The sequence below is a fragment of the Helianthus annuus genome, chromosome 1 (genome assembly GCF_002127325.2).
Source record: "Helianthus annuus cultivar XRQ/B chromosome 1, HanXRQr2.0-SUNRISE, whole genome shotgun sequence".
Taxonomy (NCBI): domain Eukaryota; kingdom Viridiplantae; phylum Streptophyta; class Magnoliopsida; order Asterales; family Asteraceae; genus Helianthus; species Helianthus annuus.
This window is the reverse complement of record NC_035433.2, coordinates 118229804-118253030: the sequence shown is the minus strand read 5'-3', so window position 1 is coordinate 118253030 and position 23227 is coordinate 118229804. Positions and strand designations below refer to the sequence as shown.

General features: G+C 33.9%; 2 protein-coding genes and 2 long non-coding RNA genes across 4 annotated transcripts; 1 reads left to right on the top strand and 3 right to left on the bottom strand.

Annotated features, from left to right (window-relative positions):
- Positions 1-2026: 2026 nt before the first annotated feature.
- Positions 2027-4126, bottom strand: LOC110938660 (protein FAR1-RELATED SEQUENCE 5-like). Its single transcript, XM_022180840.2, has 4 exons — positions 4018-4126; positions 3666-3924; positions 2888-3451; positions 2027-2716 (listed from the first exon to the last, which is right to left on the bottom strand). Exons 1-4 carry the CDS (start codon positions 4089-4091, stop codon positions 2093-2095), a joined length of 1521 nt encoding a protein of 506 aa, XP_022036532.1. The 5' UTR covers positions 4092-4126; the 3' UTR covers positions 2027-2092.
- Positions 4127-11270: 7144 nt separating this feature from the next.
- On the bottom strand, positions 11271-16585 carry LOC110873856 (UDP-D-apiose/UDP-D-xylose synthase 2). Its single transcript, XM_022122869.2, has 9 exons — positions 16207-16585; positions 14431-14523; positions 14192-14299; positions 13985-14099; positions 13773-13906; positions 13593-13694; positions 12976-13068; positions 12728-12863; positions 11271-11686 (listed from the first exon to the last, which is right to left on the bottom strand). Exons 1-9 carry the CDS (start codon positions 16480-16482, stop codon positions 11574-11576), a joined length of 1170 nt encoding a protein of 389 aa, XP_021978561.1. The 5' UTR covers positions 16483-16585; the 3' UTR covers positions 11271-11573.
- Positions 11694-12693, bottom strand: LOC118479528. The gene is made up of 3 exons (XR_004859716.1): positions 12671-12693; positions 12538-12541; positions 11694-12486 (listed from the first exon to the last, which is right to left on the bottom strand). It is a non-coding gene; the product is annotated as an uncharacterized LOC118479528 (long non-coding RNA).
- A 4367-nt stretch (positions 16586-20952) lies between the features above and the next one.
- LOC110873865 lies at positions 20953-22809 on the top strand. The gene is made up of 2 exons (XR_002555531.2): positions 20953-21253; positions 22060-22809. It is a non-coding gene; the product is annotated as an uncharacterized LOC110873865 (long non-coding RNA).
- The last annotated feature ends 418 nt before the right edge of the window (positions 22810-23227 follow it).

Sequence of the window (23227 nt, the reverse complement as noted above, 5' to 3'; positions counted from 1 at the left end):
TCATATGGAATGTTATAAAGGAGAACCGGTCGAAAAATGGGATTGTGGGTTTAACGTGGAATATGAAGTACCTGCAAATATCAAGAAGGTTAAAAACAAAAAACCAGTCAACAAGCAGACCGCACAACTTGAAGATTTAAGAAGAAAGTTCATCGCAAAGATATTATTGCACGAAATCAACGAACAAAGAGATTATGTTATTGAAGACTCAAAGACGTTTCGAGACCTCAGTGCGAAACTTAAAAAACAATCTTATGAAACTAGTTTAGATAGGATTAAAGACAGGCTTGCTCTTGCTGGTTTACTTTGATTTTGAAATGATACTTATTATAAAACGCAATGTTTTTTCATTTATCTTGGTTTTTATATAAATCATTATTTTCTTGATCATGCTAGTTACTTTGAGTTAAAAATGCTACTTACTATAAAACGCAATGTTTTTTATTTTAAAATATCAGTTATTTTTTTGTTATCTTAAAACGCAATATGTATCATTTAAAAATATTAAATCATTATTTTGTAAACAATTTATACAATTATATAAAATTTATAAAACGCAACATTTTAATATTTGCTATTGTCTTTTTAAATTATTACAATGTATTAAAATGCTAAAAACTATAAAACGCAATATTTTTTCTAATTATTCTTTTCCAAACATATAACGCAATATATTTATAACGCATTGATTTTTTTTTTTAAATTTATAAAATACAAAAAACAAATAAAATAAACTGATATCTTAATGACAAGAAATGATTAGACCAAAAGCCTTAAAAAGCCTTTTAGATTCCTGATATAAATACTGTATATATGATGGAAATATCAATTAAAAGAAAAAAATAAAAAATAATCATTATTATTATTAAGACAAATTGATTCAAATTCCTCTACCAGTAGATTATATAAGAACAGAAACCCTAAACTATTTTCACATTTCTCTCATCATACACCAAAAAACACCAAAATACCCAACACACACAAACCCTAAAATGGATAATCAACAACTATCAGTTTGGTGGGTTAAAAGAGGCAATTTCTTTCTTCAATTCCTTGATGGAAAAAAAATAAAATACCATTCCGTTGCTTCTGTCCTTCAAAACTGCAATGAAAATGTTTTGAAAAGGATGAACGAAATAGGTATACCACCTTCTTGTTACACAGATCAAACAGCCGCACTGTTCAGAATTCTACACAAAAGATATGGTAATCCGAATCAAACAGAAACTGAAGATGCCCAGGTTACATCTTGGGAGTTCATTGAAGAAACTTTCAAAGTTTCAGTGACTTGGGACGATGGTGAGGTGGAGATGTATGACCCAAAGGACATATCTACCAGTGAGGATATAAGTTTTTTGAAGCAGTTATCCGAAATACCAATCATCAACAACTCTGCTAGCAAATTTGCAGAGAAGCTTCAAAACGCAGTACTCTCACAGGTTGAACTTTGGGTTGAATCTGAAAGTGATGAAGAAATCCCTGATGGAAGCTTAGGGTTTTCATCCGATGAAGAAACAAACTTTGATCCATGAAGCTGATCATGCTAGTTATTTTTGTTATTTTTGTTGCTTGAAAAAATCATCTTTGTTTAGAACTATCATTATCTATATAACGCAATGTTTATTATATCTACTTGAATTTCTTGTTTAATTTTATGTTTAATATGTGTTACAATAAAACGCAATAATAAAAAAAAAACATATTAAAGTATATTGTTCTATCTATAAAACGGAATAACAATATACTGTTATCATAAAACGCAACTTTCCAAAAAAAGCTGTCATGTGATTTTGAAATCCCTTTTGGAATCTTAGTGTTGTCATCATTTCGTGTTTAATTTGTTCTATGATCTATGTTACAATAAAACGCATTAATCAAAAAATACAATTTAAATTATATTGTTCATGTATAAAACGCAATTACAATATATTGTTGGTATGATAAAACGCAATTAACCAAAACATACTGATAAATATGATGGATATTATAAAACTCAGTAATAAAATGAGATGAAACATATACATCATAAAACGCAATGACAAATTTTTTTTTACTTATTGATATCTGATTTTGTCAGAATTTCTATACATAATTACATTGCATTGCTAGAACCTATAGCATTAGAAGAAACCTTATCTTTACATGTGCGACTGTTATGTCCTTTTTCACCACATACACGGCACGATTTCTGGATCTTTGATGATTTCTGAATTGCAATCTCACGATTTGACTTGATCCTTTTTTGTACACCGCATCCTTTGGTCCTTGTTTTGATCGGCACACGAATAATAGAATCTGATTTTTCTATGTTCCCTCCAATTTCAGCAAATCTTTCTTTGCGACTAGGAGGCGGCGCAGCAACCATAACCTCATCCGCTTTATCAATATAACTTTTAATATGATCCCTGTAACGACACAACTCATCTATATCGCCAACCAGCCTATTAACCACATACTCATTTGCAACAACGATTTCTCTATAAACTTTATCAATTTCACTATTCCTACCAATTTCATCAAACCGAATATTTGAATGATTTGATCCAACAGAAACAACATCTCTCATCCATCTTCTATGAACATATCTTCTAGGAAACTCATTTATATCATCATACCGTAAAACGTAAAATATATGCCGGCATAATATACCAAATTGTTCAAACCGTTTGCAAGAACAACTTATTGTTAATCCATCTTCTTGTTTGCTGTATTGCACCTGTAAATAAGATTAAAAAGCTATATAAAATTAGTGAAATTAAATATAAAACGCAATGAATCTTAATTATAATACAGATAAAACTATATTTTCATATAATGATAAAACGCAATGAATGATGGAATAATAAAACGCAATAGATATTTAAAAATATATAAATTTAAAAAATACCTTCAAAAAAGATGTGCATGGCTGTCTGAAATCCTTTATTTCAAAATATTGAACATCACCCACAATATCAAGAGACTTTGACATACACTTTGTAATGGCAGCATCAATTTCAATCTGAATATCCTTAAAAATTGTTTTGGTGTATATTTCTGATGCTTGTTTCTCCAATACAAAGTCACTCCAGGGCTTAGACTCAATATACCTTGTATCATGATCATTCCTCCTATGCTCATGCCTTTGAATATCCATTGCAGTCTCAAAATGAGTGAAAAATTCAACAAGTGTACATCTTGGATTGCAAATCTGACCAAAGAAGTAATTCTCGCTTTCACATCTCGAAGTAGTACGCATAAGACCAGCCAAATCCTCTCCATGGTAATAAGCAGGAATCCAGTCAAATCGAAGATCGTACATATCTTTTAACCACTCATGATTTTCCAATCCAAAAGTAGACATTATTGAATGCCACTCAGTTTCAAAATCTTCTGGACTAATAGTATCATTCCAAACAACATGAGTCATTCTTGTATTAAAATCAGTGTTTGCAGACAAAACAGGACCAACCTGAATAAAAAAGTAATAATATTATAAAACATAAAACGCAATAATTTAAAAACAATATATTGAAAATGATAAACATAATGAATTGATGGTAAAACGCAATTGTTTTGTAATTCTATTGATAAAAATATTTGGTGATCTTATTGTATAATACATAAAACGCAATAATAAAACAATTAAAATTTCAGTTTGTTATATCATAAAACGCAGTTAATACCTTTGTCTTCAATTTCTCCCATATGTGCCACATACATAACCTATGCCTACTTCTTGAAAGTACATCCTTAATAGCTCTCTTCATTGCAGCATCTTGATCAGTAACAACAACTTTAGGCTCACTTCCAAAAGCATTAACAAAACACCTTAAAAGCCATCTATAAGAATCTGCAGTCTCCGAACCAAGTAATGCACCACCAAATGTGACATTCCTATAATGATTATCAATACCAGTAAATGGAACAAAAACCAAATCATACCTGCATAAAAAACAAATTAAAAAAGCATTAGAAATTAGAACAGAATGTATAACGCAATAGAATATATAACGCAATAAATGAAAAAAAACTTACTTGTTTGATTTATAAGTAGCATCAAAACCAAATATGTCACCAAAAACTGTATAATTTTTTTTTTGATTGCTCATCAGCCCAGAAAAGCCCTTTCAATCTTCTATCTTCACCAATAACATAATCACATGTGAAACCCGGACAGCATTCTTTCTTCCTAACAAGACGCCTAACTACCATTTCTGCATCATACTCTCCGATATAAAGATTCAAATCCCTTCTATAATTCTTACAATCAACTTTACTAGCACCAACTTCACCAAAACCACCATACATTGTTTTCATAATATTGAATGCTTTAACAGGTCCAATATTGATTGCTGACAATCCAGATATAAAACTTTCTTTCACATAATCGATACTTCGTGCAGCCGGCAAGAAATGAATATCTTCATCTTCCACAAAGATATGATTATGTTCTTCTTCAAAGTAGTAGATTTTATACATATTATTGTTCTCTAATATTAATTTCACATGAGCATTGCATCCAACTCTTTTTGAACCTCTATTACGTCTAACAATCTTTTTACTATTCTCAACTGAACCAGAATCTATTTCTTTGCTAACATGAAATCCTTCTTTTGAACAGACAATATATCTTATTTTCACTAAACCATCACCATTTGTCCAAGAGGTATTTTTTCTTGCAGAAAAACCTGCAGCAAGTGCATATCTCTGATAAAACGCAAAAGCCTCATCAAATGACTTAAAAAACATTCCAACAGCAGGTGTAATGGATCCACTGACTTTAGGTTTGAAAAACTTTCTTCCACTGTTTATGCATACACGTTCCTCCCACTTGGAAATGTTATCTGAAACAATTAAAAAAAACTTTAAAACGCAATTCATCTTACATAATAATGTTTTTATTGATAAACCAAAAAATATATTAATAAAAATTTAAAATTCAAACATTTAAAGTTTATATATAGACTAATATGGATAAAAAGCATAAAAAGCAACAGCTTCAGTAAAACGCATCATATGATCTGAAACACTTAACAAATAATCATAAAACGCAATACATCCTATATAATAATGTGTTTAATATTAAATCATAAAAATAAGTTAAAAATAATATATGAAATACAAACCTTTAAGGTTTGTATATGAACTATTATCTAAAAAATCATAAAACGCAATACATTCAGTAAAACGCATAAAATGATGAATAAACAAAACATTGTACAACAATAACAGTTATAGACAGTTAAAGCTTTATATAACATAAAAATAAAAGTTTTATATTCATACAATTTAATTAATATCATAAAACGCAACTCTTCACTAAAACGCAATAAATGATGAAGAAAAAAAACAAACAAATTATGTTTAATTATACAACAATAACTATTAAACTTATGAAAAATCAAATATTACTTACAGAACCACGAATTATAAAACGTAAAACAAAGAAATTCAGAAAAAATAACAAAATTTTACTCCGAATTGAAGCTAAACATACCAGCAGAGTTTGAAGAAGACATTGAAGTTATCGAATTGACGAACGATACAAGATTAATGTTTGAAAAGAGATGAGTTTGCAATCGACGGTGATTTAGGGTTACAGAACCTTCAATTATGTTATGAGAGTGATGAACTAAGAAAAGAAGTAACAGAATCTGTAATTGAATTAGAACGAAGATATGATAATGTAAAAAGACGAAAATGCCACCGCGTACAAAAATTTAAAAAAATATGATGAACGGCTAAGATTACTTCCTATACTTCCTAGCCAAAATAAACTTCCTATTTGATCTTTACCCTACCTGTTTAATTGAAAAATAAAAAAAATATTTAATAGGTTACATGTTTAATTGAAAAGATCAAACACTAGTACACCACCAACCAAACTTAAAACTTATTTTCATATCCGAAGCATGGGAGCTACAACCTCATGGTCATGTTTTATTTACTTATATGTAATTAATAAAAACGGGTGGAGATACAATAGGAAGTTTATTTGGCTAGGAAGCCTAGGAAGTGATCTTGACCATCAATTTAGTAAATCAAGGGCTAAGATTAAATGATGGAAATTAAAGGGGAGAAAAGAGGCGCGTGAGTTTATTTAGGGGCATTCTAGTCAATCCAAGCCAATAGTTTCTCTCTCCTCCAACCCCCCCCCATTTTTTAAACGTTAATAACTCTTTCATACGACATTATTTTTTTATAAAAATTGCACCAAAAAAACGAGCGTTTTTTTATCTTTAAAACGAGTATACTATTGCTATATTTTCGAAAAAATTTTCGAAAACCCAGTTGCATAAAACGCAATGGAAAAAATCCAGTTGCGTAAAACGCAATGGAAAAAAAAAACCTAAAAAATGACATTTTTCTAAAACGCAATGGACTAAAAACACATAAAAATGTGTTTTTACCTAAAACGCAATGGACTAAAAACACTTCAAAATGTGTTTTTCTAAAACGCAATGGACCAAAAAACACATAAAAATGACTTTTTTCTAAAACGCAATAGCCTAAAAACACAAAAGAAAGTGTTATTTCTAAAACGCAATGAACTAAAAACACATAAAAATGTGTTTTACCTAAAGTGGAATTGACTAAAAACACTTCAAAAATGTGTTTTCCTAAAACACAATGGACCAAAAGTCACAAAAAATATGTTTTCTCTAAAACGCAATGGATTAAAAACTCAAAATAAAGTGTTTTTCCTAAAACGCAATGATTTGGGTATGTTATAAAACACAAATCTAAAATGCAACGACTTACAAAATTCATTGTTACACAAATTGCGTTTTATGAAAATTGCGTTTTATGAATAACTCAGAAATCTTCTAGAAACCCCACCTTAATTTGCTTGCAATACTTTATTCTTAACCAGCTGCTTGCTTGCTGCTGTTGTTATGGAGGGAGATTTTTTATGGACAATAAATCAATCATTTGATTTCCTCCCAAAAAAAAAGATTCCAGTTTTTGCTCCTTTCTTCTTTTCCTAAATCCTCACTGTTTCAAAACCCTAAGAATGGGTGACACATCGAGAAGAATTAATATTGAGAAGATTGTAGATCTGGTTGAGTTAAAAAAAAAAAAACAAAAAGACATCAAATTCTTGAACCACTGCGATGAACAATCACACGGACTCCGCTCCCGTTGTCCGTCTTTTCATGCTAGAGTTGAGACTTTATGTTCGATTAGCTATGCAGGTATGAACTAATCGAGGAGGTGGATAGGGCGGGGACGGTGGTGGTGGTGGGAATAAGAGATGATCGGAGAACAGAGACCGGCGGTAGTCCGACGACGGTAGTTGTGGCGGTGGTTTAGGAGGTGGCGTTGGAGTTGGTGGTGGGCAGTGATGGTGGGGTGTGATGAACAATGTACTGGGTTTTTTTTTTAGATTTGAAAGTAATTATGATGGACCAAAATACCCTTCCCTCTTGTTTTTCTATTTTGACACGTGTAAGGCTGAGATAACTTCCTACCCTTCCTAGCAAGATTAAACTTCCTATTTGATCCTTTCCCTAAACAGGTAACCTATTAAATAACCATCACTAGTGCTCTAGTGGTGGCCACGAGTATTTAAGTTTCACTTATTGTGGGCCTGGGTGAGTTTTCCTCTCAAGGTCTCAAGTTCGAGTCTTAGTGACAGGGGTTTCTCATTGAGGGGTTTAAATTGGGGATCTATCGTGCGAAGGGGCTCTCTAGCGCGGACCCGGTTAAGACAACGTATGCTAGACCTCCCGACATTCGCGAATAATTCACACCTTTCAAAAAAAAGTAACCTATTAAATATATTTTTTTAAATTATTAAAAAATCACATATATATTTTTACAGTTTAGATATCCAAATCCGAAATTTTGGATTTGGATGATGAAAAATCCCTAAAAATTACGGTTATTCCTCCTAAATGGACCAATACCCAATGGATTAAAGCCCAGGTGTGGGGTCAAATACAAACACTTATGTTTGTAAGAACCAACATATAATTGACAAGTATCTCTCAATAAAAAAAATTAGTTTATGGGTAATTTAGACCTTTTGGTCCTATTTATTTATAACTAATTAAAAATAATTATTAAAATATCCCAAAACCATGCATTATTCAAATTAAAGTTTGATTTTTTAACATATCCATGATCAAACCAACCTGCACGAACCACCACAAAAAAAAAATACAATCAGCACTACACTATATAATTAGCACAAGATCCTCAATCTTTCTCCATTATGAGCATGTTGACGTCAATCGTTCCCCATTATCAACATAAACGACATTAGCACAACATCCTCAATCCTTCTCCATTATCAACACATCAGATGTATTGTTTATATCTACTTTTGGTTTTCAGATTTAACACAGATGTGCTGATTATATCTACTTTTCGTGTTTGTTTGTATTTTATTGTAATTAACACATAATCAGCACACACCCGTGTATAATGTCAGCACATGAACAACCAACTCATCTATCCCACATCTATGGTAATTAACACTTTAACAACACAAAATCAAATTTAACTGATTGTTGATTATCGCTGGACGTTTGCTTCGAGACTGAACGCACAACGACTTGTTCAGCTTGTTCGTATTCAATCTGTTGTTCGCCTTCAAGGTTGATCGCTCTACGGGGTTTTATACGGATTTGAACTTTATCGTACAAAAGGGATTAATGTGGGTGACTTGTTTTGATATTGATCCTCATAAGAATTACACAACGAAATAAGAACATACGTATAGATTTAAAATCCACACAATACATTTTTCATACTAGCACATTCCAACTAAATAACTAGCACAATTATAAAACACATTTTTGTAACTTTTTTAAAAGTCACTTTTATAAATAAAAAAAAGTATAGCAATATGGTACGCATATTAAAGATAAAAAATACTTGATTTTATGGTATAATTTTTAAAAAAAAAAATCATGAAGTATATAAAAGTTATTTTAGTTTAAAAAGCCTTGGTGGAATTAGTATTTTATGGAAAATGGCTAAATGACTAAAATACCCATAAATAATAGATCTTATTATTTAATATAAATTAGCAATTTTACGAGATTACCCCTAACTTGCTAGTACTAAACTAGTAATTATTAATTATAAGGGTTTTATTTGTAATCAACACCAACCTTTGATTTAAACTATCAATGACTCAGATCTGTTCTTACGGTTCTTAGGCTGTTCGGGGTGTAAGCGGCAACCCCATGCGGGGAGTAGATCCACCGAGAGTGGTGGTACCGCCAACATAGCGGTGAGGTAGAGAGAGGGTGTGAATCCGGTGGGGAGCTGCCGAAGAGAGGGGGAGGAGAGAGGGAGAGGGGACCAATCAAAAGTTTTCTTTTTTTTTTTTTAAAAAAAAAAAAAACCAATTCACCTAAGAGGGGAGTGCCGCCATCAATTTAGGGTGTTAGGGGAGTTTAAGGGGAGTTGACGTGGCACACGAGGATTGGTTGGACGTAAGAGAGGGGACTCACCTCTTAGGTGAGCACCCCTTACACCCTTACAATTAGCACATGTTTTTCCAGAATCTCAACTCTAAAGCACAGTTCACATGAGTCCAATCTTCGTAGGTCCAAGTTGGTGATGACCCATTAGGGTTACTTATAAGGATTCTTGTAAGCTTCCTCTTCAACATTCTACCAGGTTGTTTTCCTTCCTAAACTCTCTCTACATACATTACTTTTATACACATACATTCGAATATATGTCAGTGGTTTTGAATCCGATACTGACTTGAACGTTGGAGGGTGATCCAGAGACTCGGGTCCCTGGCCTCTTCACGCCAAGGGCAGACCTACATAGTGGTCAGGGTGGGCGGCCGCACCCCTTGAAAAAAAAATTTAGTGTATATTTTAGGCAAAAAACCCGACCGCACTCCTTGAAAATATGGTTGAACACCTCATCCGCACCCCAGCAAATAATTTCTGGGTCCGCCACTGCTTCACGCATTGAGCGTTGAATGGTGCTCTAGTAAACTTATCATAGTGCTATTATGTATTCGTTGGAAGATACATTTAGTGAATTAACTTGTGAATATAGTAAAGTCACTAATGTGTACATGTAAGACCATGTGTAGTGGGGCATTATGCTCAAAAAAAACGTCTCCCATTCCCATTACATAGGGCATTATGGGGCATTATGCTCAAAAAAATTTTGCTTTGGCGTGATAATTAAAACGCCTAAAGGGGATTGTGGAAGGGTTGATTGACCAATGAGATTTTTTTGGGGTTTTTTCTTTATTTTATTTAATGCCCCAATAATGCCCAATAATGTCTCATCCCCATTACACCCCATTTTAGAAAACGCCCAATAATGCCCCTTTGCTGACTGGACCACCACATGGCGTAAAATGCCCTAGGATGGGGGCATTATATTCCCCTTCCACTACACATGGTCTAATAACCATTAAATACAGTCTTAGGATTTAGAGGGTTGGCTATGGGTGGTGGTGCTTAGGCTAAGTGGTATGAAATGTAGGGGCTTCAATGCGTTATTTTAACGCCACGTCAAAAGGGGGTCTTGTTCTCTCATTCCAATGACACTATGCAATGGAATAACCCACCTCTCAATCATTACTTAATCATTAATTTAATTTCAATTCAAATTTAAGTCATTTTTTATTTAAAATTTATAAATTTAAACTAAGCAAAAAGTAAAATTTAGAAATATTTATAATTTAAAATTAAATTACATGATTAAATATAATTTAACTTTCTTTCCAATAAATATTACAAATTTTAAAATTTACATAAGCATAATAAAGAAAACATAATTTATAAAATATACATACTTATACATACATGAGCTTTTTTTGACGGACCTGGCAGAGGCGCCAGGCTGGTAACTAACAGTGAACACTAAGGAGATGTAATACAAGGGTTATTGCTTTTGGAAAACTTAGCTAGTAACCAACAGAGTACTTGTGATACGTCGTCGTTTAATCAACTAGTCGATTTTCCCGGATTGGTTGATCCAGCTTTGACAAAAGTCTCAGCGAAAACAACCAACTACGGTCTAGAAACGCTTAGTTCGGTTTCAACAAAAGTCTCAGCGAAAACAACCAACTACGGTCTAGAGACGCTTAGTTCAGTTTCAACAAAAGTCTCAGCGAAAACTAACTACGGTCTAGAAACGACGCACAAAGCCAAACCAGCTGGTTTGGGCAAGTCAGCTAGACCATCTGCTTTGACAACTTAGTTTGATGGATTTTTTTTTTCAAATTTGTTGTTTTGACTAGAAAAATAATAAATTGATAAAGATAATCATAATTCATTAAAATAATACATACACAAATATATTTTTATAAATTAATATATAAAAAAAAGGTCAAACGAATATAATTTATTAAATAACGACAAGGCCCTGGCGAGACCTAATAAAAGAATACGACACTAGTAAAACATAACAACCGAAAAACAAAACCGAGCTGGTATCTTTGTGGTGTACACAGTAGAGTATACAAGCAGAGTTCCCATACTACACATTACAGGTGCAAGTGCAAGTCTCACAGGATGAAATGAACCAACACATAATCAACAGTTTCTTCAAAAGTGTTACAGTAGGAATGCACATAGATTATAAGAACCAGAACCACCCTCTCAATTGGCTAGTGGTTTTGCAATGGATTGCCTCACTGCTTCAGCATATGTCCTGTGTTGGTAAGTAAGTGTGGATTCCAGCAAGTCCCAAAGTGATGTCTTTGGATCCCAACCTGTGCCATACAAACATTTACAAACCATTATTGTAATTATAATTGTTTGCAACTCCGCCAAAACCACCCCGCCCATCTCACCACGTCTAAAAACTATAATACCATTCATGAAACGTTACTCCAGTTCCGGCCCATTAACCAACCCGCCCATCTTACACATCTTAAAACCCATCATGCAATGCAACCACTAATAATACCATTCATGCAACATTATGCTGTTTCAACCCATAACCGACCCGCCTGACTCGCCCATCTCACCTGTCTAAAAACTAATAATAATAGGGGCAATTTCATATATACCCCTACAAACTTGCAAAATATCATATATACCCATGCAAGATTATAAATATCATATATACCCTTACAAAGTAGTTGAAATGTCGTATATACCCAATTCACTTAAAACAATTTGATAAATGACTTTACCCTTATTTTTCTCAAACCTTGAAATCCCATATATGACCTTTAACTTCAAATATTATATTTACTCATTTCTAGCATAATTTATTTAGCTTAAATATTATATATGGAGTTTACTATTGTTTGTGGGTAAAAATAAATTTAAGCGTTACAGATATTTTAAATAAATTTGACATATTTGATATTTTAACTACTTTGTAAGGGCATATATGATATTTTTAGTTTTGGTTGGGTATAATGAAATTTTTAAAGTTTGTAAGGGTATATATGAAATTCATCCATAATAGTATTCATGAAACATTGTGCTCCAGTTTCGGCCCATTAACCTACCCGCCTAACCTGCCCATATAACCAGACACCACATCTAAAAACCCATCATACTAATAAAATCATTAATGGAATATTACTCCTGTTTCGACCCATTAACCAACCTGCCTGATCCGCCCATAACACCTCATCTGAAAACCCATCATACTGCTAATAATACTATTCATGGAACATTACCCATCATGTACTACTACTAATAATACCATTCATGGAACATTACCTATCATATACTACTACTAATAATACCATTCATGGAACATTACTCAAGAGATAAGGATAAGGTGGGCATAGTACCTAATTGTTTGTTAATGATGGTCATGTCTGGAATTCTCTTGTCACTGTCGTCATATCCTTCACCATAAAATTCTTTAGAGCTTACATCAATGGTTGGGGTCTCTATTGAATCTTCTCCACTTACCTTTGCGTATACCTGCCATATGAGACTGTGATTAGGCCATCTGGAATTAAACCTACTAGAATAACATTACATTCCCAATAACCTTTTGATCAATGAACATATGAGCGAAAAAGTATAATGTTACCTTGGTCATCATTTCAGCAAGTTGTCGTACTGTAACTTCATTGTTAGGGTTACCCACATTAAAGATATGACCATTGGCTCTAGCTGGATTTTCCTGAGAATGACACCAGCAATTGTCAAGAATTTGATTTTTAGATATTTAAAAAAAAGTAAAATGCCATTTTTGTCCCTGAGGTTTTTCCAGTTTTGCATCTTTAGTCCATAGGTTTGTTTTTTCGCATCCGGGTCCAAAAGGTTTGAAATCTTGTCATTTTCATCCGACTCATTAACTCCGTCCATTTTTCCCCATTAAGTCAGGGGTATTTCCGTCTTTTTTGTTAACTTAAAGGGCAATTCGGTTTCTTTTTCAGGGGTATTCGGTCTTTTTACATAAAGTGAAAAAGGCCGAATTGCCCCTTCAGTTAACAAAAAAGATGGAAAAACTCTTCCTGACCTAACAGAGAAAAATGGATGGAGTTAACGAGCCGGATAAATATGGCAATATTTCAAACCTTTTGGATCTAGATGCGGAAAACAAACCTTTGGCCGAAAGTTGCAAAACTGGCCAAACCTCAGGGACGAATATGGCATTTTACTCTTAAAAAAATTAAAAAGTACAAAATCAAGTATGGAACATACAATCATCAAATGAACAGCTTCAATAGCATCCTTAATATAAACAAAGGTTCTCTGTGACTGACCGCCATCCACAAGCTTCAAGGGCTCACGCCTGAGCAGATTCTGAAACGATTATCAGGAAAAATAAGATCACTCAAAAGTTCTGAAAATTTTGAACTCAAAAGATGAAACTGAACATACGTTGCTAAAGCATGCGAGAACCCTTGGAACACCCTCACTGGGACCGTCAATCCCGGGAATGAAATCCATCCTAGGGCCAATCCAGTTAAAAGGCCTTACGATGGTGAACTCAAGACCATTCTCAGCACCCTCGGCTGCAATGGAAATGAAAGTAATGAGAGCATGCAACAGGGGGTGTTATAACTAAATGAGCTGAAAGAGAGTATGCTCACCATAGATGAGCCTCTCAATTAACTGTTTTGCACATGCATAAGACCATCGTTGTTTCTCGATTGAGCCAAAAATGCAAGGGGATGTGTCTTCTTTGAGAATATAGTAAGCAGGATCCTGTAAGTAGTTAATAACAAAAAAGACTTAGCAAGTACTCAACTGATTTATGGAACAAAGCTACTGATAGTTAAATATATCTGTATCCTTACCTGTCGCAGAGGGCTATCTTGGGGAAGAAAGCTACCGATGGTTTTCCCATATACTTCACAAGTGGAAAAGTGAATAAGCCGCTTGTTATTCTCTGAACAGTACTTGACCTAAGAGATGAAGATGACACTAACGATCCATAAATCATAGAATTCTTCATATAATCAAGCATCAAAAACAGTAGAGTAGTTTATATTATATATAAAAATGTCAAATCAAAGCTATAACACGTAAAGCTTACCACAGGGAGTGCATCGATGAAGTTGCTGTAAATCGTATCAAGTGGACGGGTATTGTAATCCGCCGGTGTGCAGATCGCAGCTAGATTAACAGTCTAAACATGACCAGAAAACAAAATTAGTCAAACGCAGGAACAGATGCGCCTTATTAAATATGATCTCTGCTATTAGCTAACTGTTAATTACACATTCTAATTTATTATTTCTGTAATTTACACGCAAGCACCGACATAGTTGTCAATAGCGATCGTAGCGATCGCTATAGCACGCTACGTAGCGTATAGGTCTAGTGTCGCTATTAGGGTTGTAGCGATAGATAGCAAAACTTTATATATATTTTGTTTTTTCAATATAAATAGCAATTAAATATAGCTATAAAATAGCTGGATTTTAGGTTTTTGTTAAATATACATGTAAAATAGCATATATACCAGGGTATTTTGATATAATATACATATATTTTTTTTTTAATTTTTAGTCGCTGTTTATAAAAACAGCCGTCCGCTATTTATCGTTATTCACCATGTAGCATATACTATTTGTCACTATTCGCCATTAACAACTATGAGCACCGAACACGAAGCAATATTTCTGTTAACAGATCCTTAAAGTATTGAACACTTGCAACATAGAACAACTTAACAACACTCGAATTCTCACTCACAAGTCTCAAACACAGAATTAAGCAATTAAACACAAAATGCAGATCCAAAATATATAGCAAAAAACATAAAACACCAACAACGAAAACAATATAGATCAGATGCCGGAACAGATGTGCCATATTAAACATGATCTCTGCAATTAGCAAACTGTTAACTACACATTCGAATGTATCATTTCAGTAATTTGCTTGCACTTAAACCAACACAAGCATAACCTATGTTACCAGAGCCTTAAAGTATTGAACGCTTGCAACATAGAACAACTTAACAGGACTCAAATTCTCACACTCAAACATAGAATTAACCAATTAAACATGAAAATGCAGATCCAAATTGATCGATAGCAAAAAAAAAAAAAAAAAAAAAAAAAAAAAAACAGAAAACACCTACAACAAAAACAAAACAGATCAAATGCATGAACAGATGCTCCTTATTGTACATGATCTCTGCAATTAGCAAACTATAAAATACACATTCTAATGTAGTATTTCAGTAATTTACACCAACACAAGCATAATCTCTGTTACCAGAGCCATAAAGTATTAAACACTGGCAACATAGAACAACTTAACAGCACTCTCACTCTCATTAAACTTGAAAATGCAGATCCAAACAATCTATAGCAAAAAAACACAAATCACCGAGAGCCAAAACAAAATAGATCAAATGCCTGAATAGATGCGCCTTATTGAACATGATCTCTGCAACTAGCAAACTGCAAAATAACATTCTAAAGTATTGAACACTTGCACATAGAACAACTTAACAGCACTTAAATTCTCACTCTCAAACACAAATCAAGCAACTAAACACAAAAATGCAGATCCAAAAGGATCGATAGCAAAAATAACACAAATCACCGACAGAAGCGTCTTATTGAACATGATCTCTGCAATTAGCTATCTATTAATTACACATTCTAAAGTATCATTTCAGCAAATCACACTTTAAACTATTAAACACTCGCAACACATAACAACTTAACATCACTCAAATCCTCACTCTCAAACACAAAAATGCAGATCCAAACCGCACAATATCAAACAAATACAAATCACCGACACTAAACAAGCATCAATTCAAACAGATCTAAACAAATAACGCAACATTTACCAGATCAGAGCACTTGATGAGACCTTCAAGGCGAGAATCATTCTTAATATTAATCCTGTGGAACTGGATGCGACCGGCCCAAGGAAGCGAGTCCGGTTCGAGAAGATGCTTGATCTTATCATTATACACATCCACAGCTAACACAGTGTGCTGCGTTTCAGACAACAATTTCTCGCACAAGTGCGAACCGATGAATCCTCCGGCGCCGATCATGCATATTGTTAACGGTTTTACCGGATTTCCGTCCAGATCTACTCTCGCCGTTGATGACGTCATGCTATATCTTCGAGTGTGTAAAACTGTAAACCTTTTGGTTGAGTTTTGTTGATTGAATGGATTGGATTCGATGGGATGAAGGTGTGTGTATATATGGTAGCGAGGGTGAAGAGGGAAGTGGGGCCCATTTTGCTGTTAGTTGTGGGTAATTTGATGTTTGTGATTTGAATTTTTGCATGTATTGGTGGTGCCACGTGGATATTATTTTTGTGTAGGGTAAGAATGAATATTACACATGGTAAAGGTGCAAAACTCGTGTCGGTATGGTTTTTTTTTAACGGCAAGTTGTCACAATTTTTTGGGTGCGAGACACTCCACACCCTTCCTCATTGGGGAGGTCCGTCGTCTCTTTTCGACCAGACGTGAGTATTTTAACTGTGCCTCAGTTGGCATCAGAGAGTGAATGGCGTCCAGGGAAAAAACCTCACAGGTACCTCACCCTGGATCAAGGCTTGACGAGTTGAGAGCCACCACAGAGGGGAATAAACCGCCTCAAGGGGGGATCGAACTCGGGTACCATGGGTAAAAACCCGGGTGCATCAACCAGTTGGACTGGCATCATTTGCGTGTCGGTATGGTTTTGATTACATGATCGGACGTTGAACCGATCATCAGTGGTGGACTCAGGAATTTTTCTATAGGGGTGCAGAATATTTTTAAAAATTTTAGGCCACCTAAATATATAAATAAAAAATTCGGTTCGGGTCGGGTCATGTAAAACAAAAAAATATCAAACTAAAATTTATATAATCATAAAAAACACGTCAAACGTTATTACAAACATATTTAAAATGTCTCTCTGCGGGTTTTCATTTTTTGAAATCTATCCAAAACATCATCTAGAGTTACGTTCTTAAGCAAGTCCTTCTCTATATAACATATACAACTATCACTTAAATTCTCATCGCCAATCCGATTACGTAAGTCGGTCTTCACATTCTTCATTGCCGAAAAACATATTTCTTAAGCAAGTCCTTAATTTTCAAGTTTTGAATTTCAACTTTTCAAACCCTATACTAGAATCATATAATCAATAATAGATTAAGAGACAACAAACTCATCCTATAAAGACTAGAAAACCCCAAATTAACTCAAAAGACATAAAAGTTTAAACTTTACCCATCATATTATCTCATTATCTCATGAGTCTTAAACAAAATCACATAAACATCAAAATAACAAAAAACAAAACATGTACATGTTCGTGGCCGGAACTTTGCAGTCGTCGTCGGGGGTGGGGGTATCGTAGGTCGCTGGCAGTGAGGTGAGGGAGAGGGAGGGCGCGAGTCGCACAAAGCAGGCAGTCGATTGGGTTTTTGTAAACTGGACTGATTTTGTTTAGTTAAAGATGTATTTGGGTTGTGCTTGAATTTTATTAACTTATTGGGCTTGATGGAATGAATTCAAGTTTTATTAAAGGGGTCAGTGGGCTAACTTGTTTACGTAATTGGGTCGGGTTTCAATCCCTATTGACAATTTTTTTTATAGAAATACCTAACATTTTTTTCTAAGTGGTGCGAACGAAAATTTCCAAGGGGTGCGGTCGAGATTTTTCGCGGAAAATACCACTATTTTTTTTTCAAGGGGTACGGCTGCCCACCCACAACATAGGGTAGGTCCGCCCCTGCCGATCATCTCACTAAATAAGTTTCGCTTATCTCACATGATCGTTGGTCGAATCAGATTTAAGAACCCAGTAACGTTATAAATAGTCTAAATAGAACTTCCACGGTGTTTGTGTAGATTTGTAATTTTAATGAAGCTTAAAACTTGAATAAATAAAAAAATAAAGAATGGAGTAAATGAACCCGTAGGTAGGGTATTGAGAAGAAAAAAAATTTGAAAAAACGATTCAATCATAGTCGAACATATCATTAGGACTGACAATTCTGACACGAAGACGATAACACGATACACGCACCTACACGAAGTTAACACGATTCATGTTTAACCTTAACATGTTTCGTGCTTATAACAGATCGACACGATAAGACTTATTTAATTTCGTGTCGTGTTCGCGTTTACTTATTTCGTGTTCGTGTCTTAACAAGTCGTGTGTGACACAATATGACCTGTTAAGACTGAATACCACTATATAATACCTGTTAATGGCTAAATATCAAATATGTAGTAACAAGTCGTGTTCATGTCTTAACAGGTCGTGTTCGTGTCTTAACAGGTCATATGATATGTTGGTAACTTTTTCATGTCTTAACAGGTCCTTTCGTGTAACCTATCTATCATCAGGTTCGTGTGCGTGTTTGGAAAATTCGACACAATAAATTTTCGTGTCGTGTTTGTGTTTACATGTTTCGGATTCATGTCTTATCGTAGTCAAGCCTTAACAAGTCTTGTTGACACGATATGCCAGCCCTACATGTCATATGTGAGGTTTCCAGTCCAATCATGAAAACATTTACTCTTTAACTAAACTAAATATAAAAATGAGCAGGTATAAAGTAAACGGTAAGCGTTTAAATTCATTCATAATAAGTTTGAGATTTGATCCTCGCCCGACCCGAATTTAGTAAAACAAGTATAAATTCGACTAATATAAAACTTCATAATTCTACAATTATTTATTTTTTATTAATTATTATGATAAGTTATAATTAATAAAATGAAAGTCGTGGAGTAAGGAACATGAGAATGAGCTGTCCAAGTTTCACACCCACTTACGAGTCACGTGCATGGCCATCGCTATCTTCTTCTAGATGTCTTAAATCTTAATCTTCTTTTTTTTTTTTCTTGCTAAATGCTAACCCTTTAACAGCTAACCTTTACGCGCTATCTTGTGCCACAAACTTTAGTTAATAACAAATGGAATATAAACATAGAATTGTAGACGTTTCAACAAATAGAAATGTGAAACCTCGTTAAGTATAAACATAGAATTTAGACGTTTCAATGTGAAATGTCATTAAGTTAAAATAAATTACATTCTTGAAGAGTTTTCACGTTTAACTTTTTTTCCCATATCGGATGATACGATTATAATAAGAGTAAATTGTCATTTTAATCCCTGAGCAGAGGCGGAGGATAGTGGGTGCTCGGGGGTGCACCCGCCCACTCCAATATTTCGGTTAGAAGTGTACAAGTTCCGATTTTTCGTCAAAAAAATTTTAAAATTATATAGGATCGCCCCCTAGATTATTTTTCCTAAATTGTATATTCTAAATATTTATAAACTTTGTACATAAATGATGGGTAGTGTGGTAAATATACACTTGTTTTATTTGGAACTATTATTATTTGACCCGATTTGAATCGAATAGCCAACCCAATTCGAACCGAAACATAACGATAGGAAAAAAGTTTTTTGGGTCCCATTACTTTACGCCCCCTCGAAACTTTTGGTCAAGCTCCGCCACTGTCCCTGAGGTTTGGTCTAAATTGTCATTTTAATCCAAATAGTTTTTTTTTCTCCTCTAAGTTCCTGACTTTTCAAATTTCTTGCCATTTTGATCACATTGCCTAACTCAGTCTAAAAATCTGGTTATAACCAGGGGTATTTTTGGTATAACTGTTGTATAGTGATAACCAGGGGTAGTTTACAACATAATTTATAAACCTCATAATAATTTAATGCCAAAAATACCCCTGATTATAACCTGTTTTTTAGACTAAGTTAGGCAATGTGATCAAAATGGCAAGAAAAAGAAATAGTCAAGGACTCAGAGAAAAAAAAACTATTTGAATTGAAATGATAATTTGGACAAAAACTCAGGGACTAAAATGACAATTTACTCTTTTAATAATTACACTCTTGAAAAATAGTGTACGAAATCTATGAGGCATTTAGGTGAGGAGAGAAGAGAAGAGAGAAGAAAATACAGGAGAGAGGGTAAATTTCATCCAACAACTCATATGTCTCCAAATAAGTTTTTGTGACTGAAGGGAGGAATGAGCGTTGAGTAAGTGGTGATGGTTGGGGTGTCCGGATGTGTGGAGTAATGGAGATGTTATTAATCAGGGGCGGATCTATGTTGATGGCTAGATGAGTGGGTATACCCTTTTAAAAAAATAATGTATTTTTTTAAGAAAAAATAGGATCGCACCCCTGTAAAATAATTTCTGAATCTGTTAATAATTATGTATGTGGATAACTTTACTTAGCAAAAGTATATTTTTTTACAGTGCTATTACATTACAAGTAGCTTATTAGTTAAAAACGTATATTTTTAATTTTAGTTTTGTTTACCATACTTGCTATCAATAAATCATATCATTGTTTAAATGACTGAATAAGTTATAAATTATACTTGGAACACGTGTCTTTCACATAAAAGTTTATATTATTATTTTTTTAACAGCAAAGAGGATATACTTATTCAAAACACCAAACCTCTAGCAAGTTGCTAGAGGAAAAAAAAACACCACTTAACAGATTATATAAAACTCTAATTTACAACAATTCTAAGCATTAAGTGTTATACCTTATGCTTAAGTTATTTACCTTGCATTATAAGTTTTACTATTTGCATTTAATTGTTGTACAAAGGTTTTCTACAAACCCTAAATCCATTGTCGCGCCTGCCTACTCTCCACATATCCCGATCCATGAAATTGATTTCACCACTTGATTATTTCTCTATTTCTGATGCGCAACTGATCTCCATGGATATACCAATTTGATTTTGCATTCACGATACGTAATCCGTATGTTTCTTCGCCTTGAATTTTAAGGATTTTTCGGTTATCATGTCGTCAGTTGTAGCAAGAACGCGTCATCATCTTCAGCGTTACGATAACAATCTTCGCTTCTGTTAGGGTATTTCTTCATCACAACTGAATTCGTTTTTTTTCCTTTTTTCACGTGACAGAGTTGTATGGTTTGACTTCTTTTGTTTATTTTGTTGGTTTTGTGGCTTTTAATCTTTATTGTCCGTCTTTGTTTATTTGATACGATAATTCGTGAATGTGACATGAATGCTATAGTCATTATTTGGCGGGTTTTGCTTAACCTGCTATTTGGTTTGTCCTGTTTATGGTATTTCAGTTGTAATCCTTCATATTCTTCTTGTAGTCTAAATTATGTTGACCCAAATTAATGTTGCAAAATCTTGAAACTCAATAGTATGATTTTAAGTAAAGTATTGTACCTAAACTAATTTCAATATCTGGAGACTAGCCAATTTGAGATAAACCGTGAAAGAAGATCAAAATTATTTAGCATTAATGAAGCTAATAGATTCTAATTTCAATATGGTTAATTAAAGGTTCAAGTGATTTTATCAGCTATAGATAACTTTATTGGTTTCAAGATTAAAGATAATCCACAACTCACATAAAAACTGTAACTAATTTTTTGCTAATCAAACTTATACGAACTTTAAATTCATTAGATGTTTTTTTATTAAACCAGCAGAAAACAAATGCAATCAATATATTTAAAAGATAACCGTTAATGCTTACGGCTTAAACTAATGTGGTCCAGTGGTCCGCACTACTTTCTCTTGATATTGATTAAAGCCTCACTACTCAATATGTTTTTTTCTTCAACTTATGTCTTTTCAACTTTGAGAAAGGTATTCATATACGCAAACTGAATTTACTAATAAGTAATAACCTGTGCAGGGCCTTTGTATGCGTTATAGCTGGTGATTGGATGTATACAACAGAGGAGGTGTAATTGGAACCCTGTGCTTCATATGCAGAATTACTTTTCTTTGACCAAGGTGTTGTACGAGTTGCAACAGGTGATGTGGAGGCGTCAACGACAAAATTGTGGTGGATAGTAGGATCCGGTGATGAGTGGAGTGTCCGAGAAAAAAGTGTAAGAGATCTGGTGGTGTTGGGTCCAGATGGGTCAGAATTCAACTATTGCCAAATGGGCTAGCAAGTTGTTAAAGAATGAAATATTAGATTATGATGAAAAAGATGTCACCCTTGTGTTTGATGTTGCTGCATCTATCATGCATTCACGACATGTTATATATTATTATGTTTATTATTGATTTGAGAGTTGTAGCTCAGTCATCATATGTTGTTTCAGGCTATTTGAAAGTGGACTAGCTTAAGTTGGAACTGATTTTTTTATCTTCCCTTTATAGGATACATATATCAACCACGAGTATCAGTATTGAAATTGGGAAATAGCTAAAGAGTTTGTTGAAATGTTAGCTCCGTGATTCTAACTACTGAATGGGTCAAGGGAAAGCATATGGAAGAAGTTCTGACCATCAAAAACACGTGAGTTTTGGTCCTTTTTTCTCTAGCGTGCTTGAATGAATATGCGTTTATTTTTCTATTTCTTATTCTTTTTTTTCTTATATTTTCCGAATTCGCTCTTCATTAATAAGGGGTTAAGGGTCTTTTGTTTCTTTCGTTTGGTTTTGTTGTATAATCCTCCCTGCTTTGTTTTTTCTCTGTTATGTGATGAGGTGCTAGACTTTTGGCTTGGTGTTGAATGAAAGTAAATTTTCTAAAAAAAGGACTATATAAGTTATTTTTTAGAGGTTAGGATTAAATGCTTAATTTTGATCTTCTTCGATTTCTTTTGGTTTTCTACGATCGACTCACTTCGCAGATAATATATGTGGCCCCGACCGCAACGCGGCGGGTTCTATTTCTAGTTAGCATCAAATTCTAACCATACTTTTAGTGTTACATGCTCTATATTTGCTCTATTATTGACCTGAAGGGGTATGGTACTAAATCTCGCACCAGGTTTGGGCGCGAGTGACCATCACCTGGCTCATTGCCCCTACCGACAAGGACTCACCTACGTTCGTGCGGGCACGCG